At 39.9% G+C, this 13,359-nt stretch overlaps 1 protein-coding gene across 1 annotated transcript in view; it reads right to left on the minus strand.

The window, feature by feature from the left end:
- Nucleotides 1–13,359, minus strand: part of UBE3A (ubiquitin protein ligase E3A) — a 201,939-nt gene that overhangs the window by 105,900 nt on the left and 82,680 nt on the right. Inside the window, 1 exon segment of the mRNA XM_030201384.1 lies at nt 1,400–2,643. Within this exon segment, the coding sequence (XP_030057244.1) occupies nt 1,400–2,643 (1,244 nt within the window).

A 13,359-nucleotide genomic window follows, 5' to 3' on the forward strand; every position in this document is an offset into this window, starting at 1 on the left:
GGGTTGCTCTGCTTTTTTCTTTCCTTAAAAAGACAGGCACAGCAAAAAAGCCTTATTCCCTAAAATAGGGAAAAGGGCTGCCCAGAGCAATTTGGAAGGGAATTTAAACACCTGGGAGCTACAGAGGGAACCCCTAGGGACACACCCAAACAGAGTGAATGGGCAAGAAGGGTGAGGGGATGGGGAACCCTGCACCCCTCAGGCGTGATCCCTTGGAACGAAGCCAAAGCCTCGCCCAGAGGCACTAAGGAGTGCGACTGGGAGCTACAGAGCCTAGCTCCAAGCTCAACCAGGTACGGTGCTATGACTGTGACCTGGGAGCAGTCATTAGGCTCGACCACGCTGTGTGGCCTTGGGGATCTAGGCCAGGAACAGAGCAGCACAGCACATACTGGATTGTTTCAGAGACCACCCACAGATTATACCTGGTGATGTCACTGGCTGAATTCAGTTTTCTAGGGATAATACCTGCTGGTTCAGGACTGTGTAAACTGACGCTAGGATAGATACAGGTGTTTGCTAGTCTTATAAAATTGTAAAACATTTGCAGTCAGAAGGAAAATTTGAATGCCTGACTCACCTTAACACTCCCTTCCTCCTTCGCCTCCCTCCCCTCCCCCCCCCCCCCCCCCCCCCAGGTGTCCCTCCTCCAGTACACGGCACAATCTAGCCATCACATCATCAGCAGGATACATGTCCTTGTTTCAGAAAGAGGCAAACCTAAACATGTTATATATAGATTTTTTTTTAATTACAAATTTACTACTCTCTTCAATTTATTGGGTAACTATGCTGCTGAAACACTGTAATTTGTGACTATTTAAAGACTTGGAACATCCCTTTTATACCTACATGGAATACACAAATTCAGTCATTAAATATAATATCATGAAAAAATACTGTCATCAATATGTAAAAAATGTATATGATTAATTTCAGAGAAAACCATATAAATCACTGTGAACATTTAAGAAGGATCAGAAGGCATTTTCAGGGCATACCAACAGGTTGATCAGATAGTGCCAATATTCAGCATCATTCTGTTAACTTTACACAGACAAGTTGGAATGCATAAAAAGCTTTCCTAAAGTAAACCAGATACTTTAGAGCAGCATATTTAATGATCTGACTTAACTACATAAGTTGGCTGAAAATCTGCTTGAAGATAAACAAGTCACCAGGTTATCCTTAAAGCAGATTGGGACCCATTTAATACTAGTCCTCTTAAAGAGTTTTTAAAAAATTGCTGAAATTAGAATGTACTCTTTTTTTCATGTCAGAGAGGTTGCAGATAACTAAGCATATCACGGTTATGGTCATGAAAATTCCTATTTCTATAAAAAAAGAGTAACAGCAATTATATTTTCTTTCAATTTTTTTAATCCTCTGCACAACTCACCCTGACAAGTGCATCATCGATGATATGATCTCGCCGAACTTTAAGTCGCAAATAAGGATTCAATTGCTGCCCTTGGACCAAACTGTAGAGTACTGTAATGCGCCGCTCACTGTACATGCGGATTCTATTATCATAGTAAAGTCCCAAGTTTTTGGTTACAGCATTTAATATAAAAGGGCACGTCATAAAGGAGAATTTATTTTCTGTTTCTACTTTAAAGAATGTGTAATCTTTGTCCATTTCCAGAACATCATTCAATGGTTCATTAATAAACTCTTCAAAAGGGATAAGTGGTTTTCGGCAATCAATAGTTTTAACACCTAATTCAGTTTCCAGTGGATCTACTCTAGGTCCTTTTTTGTTTCTTCTTTCCTCTCCCAGCAGCTCCTGAAGGGTTAATTCGCTTGACTCAGGAATGGGTTCCTCATCATCATCTTCATTATGATCAGTTTCAACTTCTCCACCCAAAACATTTGCATAGTAAACCATTTTCAAGCATTTTGAAGCAGCAACAATGGCATCATCATCGTTCACTAGATTTCGACTATTGAATTCATTGCTTATGACTTTGTAAGTGATAAGCTGTTGAAACGTCTCCATCATTCTTCTAATCTGGTGTGCACTATACTTTGACCACAATATGATTAGTTTTGCTTGAGCTACAAGGGGTAGTTTACTCATTGCTTTGCAAAATAATGGCAGAGCCATTTCCAAGTACTCTGGACTATGGAGGTTAACATTCTCCATGACAATAATAAACAAGTTCAGATAGTTAGGATCTCGTGAGTACACATTATGATAAGTCAAGTCACATTCCACATTGGGCGATAAGTATACAAGTGCATTAAGAAACGCTGTTTCTATTTTCTCATTAGAAAGTAACCTATTGTAGACTCGTCTGACTGCTTCAACGTCTACAGTTACTTCGTCAGGGCCTAGATTTTGTATATTATTATCTGCTTGAGTACTTTCACTTAACCTGGATGATGCACCAAAGTCCTCTTCCATTGCAGCAGCAGAACAGGCAGCTTTTTCCTTCTCATCTTCATCTTTGTCTTCATCTTTTCCTTGAAGGGACTTTAGTTCCTCCTTGGTATGGTGTTTGGCTTTGCGGAAACTCTTCACCAAGGCTTCAGCACTAGAATATACTCTCCCAATGACACGAATTAGAGGGGAATAATCTTCCCTTTCCCGACATAGTTCAAGAATTTCATATACCTTTTCTTCAGTTAGGTAAGTTACATCTAGAAAATAAGAGGAAGAACATTGAGGTTTCATAAAATCAGACAAATCTATTTGAGTTACACAATAACTGAGACCAAGACAATTTGGTAATTTAATTTAATGTTGTAGTGATCATTAGGACTAGAATAGCATGAATATTTTTTAAATCAAATATAACTCATTCTAGCTTTGTTTCACAAGGAGTGGCAATTTACAATCAGCTGATACTCTAAAATTTTGACATTTCAGTACCGAGGTAGGAATGAGGAAGGGAGGGAGGGAATCACAGAGGACAAGAACAAATAGTAACATGCATATTAACCATTAAATGCTAAAATGGAGTGGAGGAGTGGCCTAGTGGTTAGGGTGGTAGACTTTGGCCCTGGGGAACTGAGGAATTGAGTTCGATTCCTGGCACAGGCAGCTCCTTGTGACTCTGGGCAAGTCACTTAACCTTCCATTGCCTATCGCATTGAGCCTGCCATGAGTGGGAAAGCGCGGGGTACAAATGTAACAACAAAAAAAAAAAGCTCAAAGAATAACTATCAATCAAATCTAGAAGATAACAGGGAAACTGAATGGGTAACTATTTTGAAAGTCTACCTGAAGATGGCAGTGGGGAGCCTGTAACAGAACCAGTACCAAATATGTAGTAGTCTAAGGACAATGAAACCAGAACTGGACTAGACCAATGTACATGAATAGCAGAACTGAATCAACAGAGAAAAATCAGATATACTCAATCTTGGATTACAAAGCTGTTACAAGCCACAGGTAGTCTGTAATGAGTTGCAGGAGGACCTTGCGATACTGGGCACCTAAATGGCAAGATTTATTTTATTTTTTTTTACATTTGTACCCCGCACTTTCCCACTCATGGCATGCTCAATGCGGGGGGCAATGGAGGGTTAAGTGACTTGCCCAGAGTCACAAGGAGCTGCCTGTGCCGGGAATTGAACTCAGTTCCTCAGTTCCCCAGGACCAAAGTCCACCACCCTAACCACTAGGCCACTCCTCCATTGTGCACTGGACAAGCACAAATGCACACATGCATGGAAAACTACAAGCTACAAGTAGACAATGCTCGAGTCAATAGTAGGAATTACCATTCTGGATAAGGATTTAGGAGTCATTGCAAATATGTTAAAATGCTCAACTTAGTGTGAAGGCTTTCTTAAAGGCAAACTGAATATATAAATTATTTGAATAGAAATGGAGAATAAAGCAGAGAATACCACAAAGCCTCTCTATGAATAAATCCATTATCTGATCACACTTTATCTAAGGGTGGCCAGAACTGAGAGCAGCTCATTGATATCACAGAACTAGACAAGGTATAAAGAAGGGTAACCAAAATGACAAAGGAGATAAACAGTTCCCCTATAAAAGCTAAACAAATTAGGGCTTTTGAGCTAGAAAAAGAGAGATAGCTAAAAGGAGCTATAGCAGCAGTCTATGGAATCATGAGTGAAACAGCTCTTTGTCCTTTCAAATGGTACTAGGACTAGGAGACACTTGAGGAAACTAATAGGTGGTACACTTAAAACAAATTGGAGAAAGTATTTTTTTCATTCAATGCACAATCAAACTGTGGAACCTGTGGTGGTTAGCACAGCTGGCTTTAAAATAAGTTTATTCAAGTTCCTCAAGGAAGTGTCTATAAACAATTATTGTCATGACAACAAATCCCCCTTAGAATAGCTATACCATAACCTCAGTGGTGCCACTCACTGATACATATGTTAATTCAACAAGAATTACACACCCACCTCTTCCTTGGTATATGGTGATCATTTTTACTATCAAAAATATTTTCTAATATATCTTTTGTAGTTTATATCAAAAATCTTATCATTTAAATGTTTGAGGTTAAATACTCATCTTAGAGATGAGATCCAACAGTAATGATTTTTAGAGACCTTGAACACTTGCAGGGAACCATTCGCTTTAAGAACTTTAATCTATCACAATCAGAATAAGTGGCACTCTGTGACCTGAAAGATTCACCAACTATGATAGTAATGAAGGCTGATAAAACAGGGGCTATGGTTCTGCAATCAAAAAACTATCTATCAGAAGGAAGAAGAAAGACAGCTTTCAGATAGGGTGTCCTACCAACCAACTGATGGTTTGGTTTCTCAGATAAAATGCCTAATAGATGAGGCACATCACAGAGGAATGCTCACCAATAAAGAGTCATTTTCTTAGGATTGATCATGCATGTACCCCCCCCCCCCCCCAAATTCATAAAGCTTTGGAAAAATCACATGGCCGTCCAACAGTCTCCATGAAAAATTCAGTTTTGGACCCTTTGTCCATATTTGTGGATAAATTTTTACAAGGAGAAACTTTAAAGATAAAATTTTATCTAAAAGATTTGGCCCATCTGATATGGATACTACAAATGTTATCTGATATTCCAGAAACAGCATTTTTGGTAACACTTGATGTGGTTTCTTTGTACACAAGCATTCCCCAAGGTGGGGCTTTGGAAGTTATAAGATCAGTTTTGTACCAACAGGTTCCACCACAGAGGATTTCCACAGAGTTTTTGATGTCATTAGCTGAATCTGGTGATAAAAGAAAAACTTTTTGGTATAATGGAATTTTTTTTATCAGCAAATCAGTGGAGTGGCCATGGGGGCCACATTAGCCCCGTCAGTGGCAAAATTATATATGGCTCAGTTGGAGATACAGAAAATTTATCCCTTGGAAGCATTTGCTTTAGTTTATTATGGAAGAGGTTCCTCGATGATGTGCTTCTAATTTGGATAGGCACAGAGATTGAACGGACAGCTTTTTTTGAAAAATTAAATTCATTGGATCCTTATATCACCTTTGAAATGCATTACAATAACTATAAAATTGCATTCCTGGACTTATAGCTTATTAAACATGAGGGCAAGATTGTCACTACTTTGTATCATAAGGAAGTTGAACAAAATACTTTATTACATTTTGATAGTTACCATCCTATTTCCTTAAAATATAATTTAACTGTAAGTCAGTTTCTCTATGTTCATCAGATTTGTACATCTTTAGAAGAATTTAAATTTCATGCAACAAAGTTACGCCAGAGGTTTTTGCAGAGGGGATATCCAAGGTCTTCAATACGAAAAGCATACTTGAGGGCACGGTATGCTCAAAGAGAACCGTTATTACAAGAACGTTCCCCTGAACAGGACGATAGGTTGACATTTTACCAGATTTCTAAACAATTTGTCCAACTAATGAGAGACCATTGGCATGTGATGCAAATATACCCACTTTTTGATATATCCCCTCTTAGTGGCACACACGAGGGGTAGAACTTTGGGAGAGATTTTGAGCCCAAATCATTATGGAAAACTGAAGGTTCAATTATTAGATGGGATTTGTACAGTATGTGGGAAATGCCAATCGTGTCGATATTCTATAATTGGTCCGATTTAGACACCACCAGGAGGTAGATATGAGTTGAGGACTAAGAGTAAGACCACTTGTGATAGCAGAAATGTAATTCATGTTATTTTGTGCCCATGTGATTTACTATACATTGGTTGGAGTAGCCAACTGATGAAAGTTAGACTCAATGAGCATAAATCACATATCTGTACGAGATCTTTACAGGCTCCCCTGGTCCAACACTGGGTAGAGAAAAATCATACTGAAGACATTAGGTGACGTGCGATTGATCAGTTGCAAGTGGGTTCGGAGCGTGGTGACTTGGAAAAAGTATTAAATTACCGTGAACAAAATTGGATATTTAGATTACAAACAGACAGACAATCTCCCCTAGGGGTTTAAATCTGGAGACCGAATGGGTGACGCTGTTTTGATTTGGGGTTCCGTGACGGTCTTTCACCCATAGTCATGTGATTTTTCAGCGAAGTATATATGATTGAGTTAGAATGCCGTCGCCATTTTGAAGCCAGGAAAATGAGCGGTGTGATTACTGACAGCGTCATACTAAGCAGGTATTGTTAAAGTTCTAAGAATTTAGTAAGATAGATACAGGTATGGTTTTTAATTTTATTCCATGCTTTTATCATCTTCTAGGGGGTATGCCTTGATACAGCTGAAAAGTGAAACAGTCTATGCTGGACAAAAAACCCCCGGCAGTAACACATCTCTAAGATGAGTATTTAACCTCAAACATTTAGTAAATGATAAGATTTTTGATATAAACTACAAAAGATACATTAAAAAAGGGTCATTCCATGTCAAGTGGTCTGATTTCAGAGAAGTGCCCTGCTCGACCATCACGGACTTTGATGGAATTTTCTATGAACATTCATGCATTTCCCCAATGAACATTGGTAAAGTTTTACGTTCGCCGATGCAATACTTGCTGAGATAGTAATCTGTTTGACCCAATACTGCAGCCTTCTATGGTATGACTCCGAAATTTCGGCAACTTTGAGACACTATCTCCGGCAATATTTTGTTGAGAGAAACAAAACTTGGCCATCTTGTACAACTTTTTGTGCTCTATTAAACAAAATAATAAAAAAAAATCTTCATGAGCAATTTCCATGGAGAAAACTTGGAGCAAACTTGGTCCGAAAAATTTGCGGCACGAAAAAATTGTAAAGTTTGGCTTTTTATATCTCTGGAATTAAAGGTGTGATAAACGTGAAACTTTGCACACAACAACTTATCAACACAAGGTTTTCGAATATAAAATTTCATTCTCCTAATATTTTCCACTAGTTCACAAATTGAGTGTAAAGTTGATGATTTTTGCAAAAATGCCAAAAATAGGGTATTTTTAGCCGACTTTTACAAAAAAAGACCTTCTGGAAACTCTTTTTAATCATTTTCATTAGAAAGAGCATGTTTCAAACCCCTTAAAAAAGTAGGGTTGGCCCCTCCGAAGGGACACCACCTTGTAGTGGTGGAGGGGCTTCTGTGTTTCAATGACTCAGAGGGCTATGCTGAAGGGTTACCCATATCAGACAGGCCTCTGAGGAGAAACCAGACAAAGAGTGTCCCAAACTGGGAGAGTGGTAAGATGGCGACCTGAAGTTCGTATAGCTGTCCTCTGAAGTTTTGTATTCTTTATGTAAATTTCCTCTCTGCAATTGCAGTTACCTTAACTGAGAGGAAGGGGACAACTGGCGGTCAGCCGCCGATGGCCAGCATTGTCCCCTGAGCAGCAAGGGCGGTACCGCTGCGCGACGAACTGCCCACAGATGAAAGGGTTGGCGAGTCCTTTGATTAGCGCCGGCAAAGGAGCGTCAACACTCTTGGACCTAGAAAAAACAACTCCATCGCTCCCGAATTATTCAACCGCCATGTCCAAAGGAGTGGAGGAGTGAGTTAGAGGCATATGCTGAAACGGAGGACATTTACAGCAGAACCCAAATCGGCGGAACCACTGCTAAACACCTAAGAGAAATCAACTTGGAGTTTTTGGCTCCCGTGGAGGTTACATTGAATACCATCTGGAAGGCGCTTCGGGACCTAACGGTGGCAGTAAATAATTTTGTTTCAGATATAATTTTTCCCAGAGTTCCGGGTATGACTCCTAAAGTTTTCCTCAGAAATATTTCCTCAATTATTACTTTAAAAGGAGTGAAGCCTGTGAAAACTGGAATTACTTTAATCAGTGGGATTTGAATTAGAGACTTATGTATATGTATTGTTAAATAACGTCTGGTTTTTAAAAGAGAAAGAATGTAACCAGATGTATTATTTCTAATATTGGACAATAAGTATGTTTTCAATGAAATGATTTGACTATACACCGTATTGGCCTTGAAAAAGCCAACCAGATGATCAATGTGGAATAATGAAATAGACGAGTAATATCTGGGGATAATCAGGTTAATACCATTTTTTTTTCTGTTTACTGTTTAATTGATCCCCTTGTCTTGTTTCACTCTCCCTATTTAGTGCTCTAAGGAAGAGAATAGAATTACCTGATTGAAATAATTCCTATATATTACTTTCTCTGTATTTCCGGCAAGTTGTTTTATCACTTGTAAAAATTTAAATGGTTATAAATAAAAAATTTAAAAAAAAAAAAAGTAGGGTTGGTTTTTCATCACTGGCATACAAGGCCCTAGAAATAGGGACAAAGAAATAGGGACGTTGCTTTCGCTACGTCATATACTTCAACATGCATTTTTCTGTATTGTGTTGTTTTCTTTCCATTTCTGCTGAAGTTTAAAGTGTATAATTCATTTTTTGTATGCTATATGAATCTGTTAGTCTACTAGCGGTGGTGCTTCTACACTAATGACATTGGCTAAATATTCTGTAAGTACCTTATTGATGCCGCGCATTAGCATGTTTCGGCTATAGGATTCTGTATTGTGCAGGTGTAGTTGTATGTTTCTGTCAAAACATAAGAATCTTTATAACTTCTCTTTTTCAGATTCGCATTAATTTAATACACTTACTTCATATTATTAATTATTGCGATTTTGCTTAATATGCGAAAAATGAATGTCAAAGTCAACTGACAATCCCACTTTGCCCATTTGCGTTGTTGGAAAAAAATTGCTGTCAACTTGCCACCACGGTTCATTTTATTCTAAAGAAATTGGGCTGCATTATGTGTACAGCTTGTCTGCCAATGAAAAAATGCTCATTACTCAGTGATCGGAGGTTGAGTTCACACACGACGACCAAATCTGCCTGCATCACAAAGCGATGTATTTGGAAAAGTACGAAATGAAGCAAAAGCCGTGCTGCAACCCATTTGGCAAACAAAATCACATAGTTAAACATGGACTGTTGAAAGTCGATCTAGCCATGTCCGATGATTTGAAAAAATTGAAAACAAATGTGAAGCTGGGCCAAAAAATGTGTTCCAAGTGTAAAGCCAAATATGTTTCTATGGTCGAAAGCAAGGCAGAGTCATCGTCATCAGAAAATTATGATATGGACATTTCAGATACTCTTGATCAAAGTTTGACTGATTTGGGGCCTTCTCCATTAAAAATTTGGAGGTTGGCCAGTAGGGATAAAACTGAATATGTGAAACGAAAAATTGAACGCGTGCAGAAAGTGGTAGCAGAAAATATAATGGTAGCCGCTGCAGTATCAGCCGAAGATATTGGACAAACTAGCAAGTCGGCTGCTAAGGAATGCCTGTCATGCCAAGATTACACTGACCTAATCGAAGATGTGAAAATGAAAATTAAAATATCCAATAGATCCATGAAAATTCAATTATTGACTCTGGCCCCAAAGAGTTGGTCAATACCAGTGACAGCAAAAACGTTTAGCGTTTCACAACGTATGTATGGTTAAAACAGCGTGAAAATTAAAGCAAGAGAGAGGCCGAATGGAACTTTTTTGGCACGAGTCATGGCAAGTCACCATGTGATCGAGTTGGTGGCACGACTAAATGTTTGGCTGCTCGAGCCAGCGACTATTAACTGACCAAATACTGACGCCAATAGATCTGTTTAACTTTTGTGACAAAAACATTCATGGAATTAAATATATGTATGTTCTGACTGAAGAAATCCAAGAAAACAGGATGCTGCAAGAAGAAAGATGGAAAGCTAGCTGCACAATAGCTTGCACAAGAGATCATCACCAGTTTGTGCCAGTTGATTCGAATTCGATTTCTGTCAGCAAAGTTTCAAATGACACGATTAACTTTGTGGCGAAAATTTCCGATATCGTCAATCCTAATTTAAAATTGGCCAAACTATTGCCTGGTTATGTTGCCTGCATTTATGACAATAAGTGGTGGGTAGGCAACGTTGTAGAAATTTCCATCAAACAAAATGATGCATTGGTAACATTTATGCATCCACAAGGCCCGGCTCATTCATTTTATTGGCCTGAAAGAAAAGATGTTTGTTGGGTTCCAGCATAACATCTTATTTGTGTGCTTCCAGCGCCATCAGTTACGTCGTCAGGCCACCAGTATCAATTCCCAGAAGTGACACTAAAGAAAGTGGCTCGTAAATTCAATAATAAATAAGCAATCGTAGGAATTTGGCAGTTCATACAAACATTGCGGACTTCGGATTGGGAACCATTTAAGATACCCACTTTAGGCTTAGGAACCTAGGATAAGCTGCCCAATCGTCGGCTTGGGAACCGGACAGATACCCACACAAGGCTTTGGAACCTTGATGAAGAAACCAAACTAGAGGCTTGGGATCCTCATCCAAGAAACCCACCCATGGCTGGTATTGCACAGCTATCGGGCGTGACCCCTATGACAATGAGGTTACTGGTTCAAGTTCCTGAACTGGTAGTGACAATGTTCACCATGGACCAACACAATTTAGGTACTAATAATGTCTGTACAAAACAAAAATAATAGAACGCATGTCATGTTGCGATACATTTACTATATAGTAGGAGTCAGAGTGGGACTGTAGAAAAATATGAGTCTAAGTCAAAGTTTTGGTGTACCAAGCTCCAAAGCCCTGCATAAATGTCCCTGGTCACCTTACCCCATCAACACCAACTGTGAACCTAGATAAGCTCTTACACCCATTATTAGTTATAGGGCCTTTAAACTTGCAAAAAAATGTTACTATCATCACCTGTCTAGCCCTATCTCCTTTCACAGAGCTATAATGACAAATGCAGATAATGTAACACTTGGATGAGTTTGTTCAATATAAAGCTAATGTAAGTTGCCTTTTCACTGACCAGATAAAGAGGGAATGGCTGGCCTTGAGCTAATTGGTGAGTCGAGCTATCAAATCTCTCAATGACAAATTAAGTTAGGCCAATTATTTATTTATTACATTTATAACCTGCCTATCCAAACATCTAGGCAAGGTACAATAAAAAATTCATTAAAAAAAAAAAAAATACACGATCTTACAAATGTACAAAACTTAAAAATCAGCCAAATGCCCTAAGAAATAGCCAGGTTTTTAGCAATTTCTTGAACCGGGGAGCAGATGCCGACTGGCGCATAACCAATGGTAACGAATTCCACAAACAAGGTCCAGCAATTAAAAAAAAAAAAAAAAAAAAAACAACTACAAACGTCCTCCAAACGTACCAGATGAAAAGATGGAACGACCAATAAATTCTGGTTTTGAGACCATAACGCCTGAGATGGACAATAAGACTGCAAACTGCACACTAAGGCCTCAGGAGCAATACCCTGCCGCGTTGGAAACACCAATAACAAAAGTTTAAATTCAATACGCTGCCCCACAGGCGACCAATGCAACAACCTCAAGAGGTGTGATCCAATTGTCACTAACATTTTTGAAGATAATGGTGCATATTCCATCCTTATGTCCTTTCAGGGGCAGAAATGCCCTGTAAACAGCATGACGGGATAAACCTCAAGAATCTTTCTAGCAGATGCCCAAGTGGCATATGCCCACAGCAGCTAGGTGGACTTTCGTAGTTTACTTAAGGCCTGATTCGGAAGGAAAAGGCCTTTTCTGGGAGTTTTTTCTGTCAGTTAGCTGCAAGTAATGTTAATGCTTGTTAAGGCAGGGTCCAAAGCACCACCCAGGTCTCATTAGTAAAGAAAAAGATCTCTATGAGAGGATACTTTCCTGTCCTAGCAACAGTCTGAGCTCTAACTGGGGGGGGGGGGGGGGGGGGGGGTACGGGGGGGTAGAGAGAGGGAAAAAAAAATCAAGGTACCAGAGGCTGCCATATATAACAAAAATGAAGGCACAAAGACCATATGGTCTATTCACTCTGTCCATCCATATCATTTACTATCCTTTCTTTCCACTTCGATATCCTATGTATCTTATCCCTCAAACCTTTCTTGAATTCAGATATCCTATGTATCTATCCCTCAAAGCTTTCTTGAATACAGCCTCTCTCCACCACCTTCACTGGGAGGCCGTTCCACAAATTCACCACCCTGTGTAGTAGTATTTCTGAAGGCTAATCCTAAGTCTGTCTCCTTTCACTTTCATCCTATGCCCCTTGAGGTAGGTTATTATGAGCCCTAGAAGCTCCAGCACTGAACAGTCATCCACATCGACTCCTCAGCACCTTCTTTCGAGATGCTCTTCACCAGCCAATCGTCGCGATAAGGGAACACGTGCACTCCCAGCCTGCGTAGGGACGCTGCGACTACCACTAAGCATTTCGTAAAAACCCTGGGAGCTGATGAGAGGCCAAAAAGCTATACGCAGTACTGACAGTGATGTGTTCCCAGCCAAAATCAAAGATACTACCTGTGAGCTGGAAGTATCAGAATGTGTGTATATGCATCCTTCAAGTCCAGAGAGCATAGCCAATCATTTTCCTGAATCACAGGAAGAAGGGTGCCCAGGGAAACCATCCTGAACTTTTCTCGGACTAGGAATTTGTTCAGGGCCCTTAGATCTAGCATGGGACGCATCCCCCGTCTTGTTCTGAACAAGGAAGTACCTGGAAAAGAATCCCTGCCCTTCTTCCCCTGGTGGAACGGATTCAACCACATGGGCCTTTAGAAGGGCAGAGAGTTCCTCTACAAGTACTTGCCTGTGATGAGAGCTGAATGAATGAGATTTTGGTGGGCAATTTGGAGGTCTGGAAAACAAACTGAGGGTGTACCCTAACCAAGCTATCTGAAGAACCCACCAGTTGAAGGTTATCAAGAGGCCACCTTTGGTGACAAAAATTTTAACCTCCCTCCAACCGGCAAGTCATCTGGCACAGACACTGACTGCAGCTATGCTCCGCTGGAGCCAGTCAAAAACTCATCCCTTGCTTTTGCTGGGGAGCAGCAGGGGCCTTGGGCGCACGCTGTTGATGAGAACGAGCGCACTGAGGCTGTGCCTGAGCAGGCTGGTGAGCCGCATGAGCGT

Source organism: Microcaecilia unicolor, chromosome 4, assembly GCF_901765095.1.
Source record: "Microcaecilia unicolor chromosome 4, aMicUni1.1, whole genome shotgun sequence".
NCBI lineage: Eukaryota > Metazoa > Chordata > Amphibia > Gymnophiona > Siphonopidae > Microcaecilia > Microcaecilia unicolor.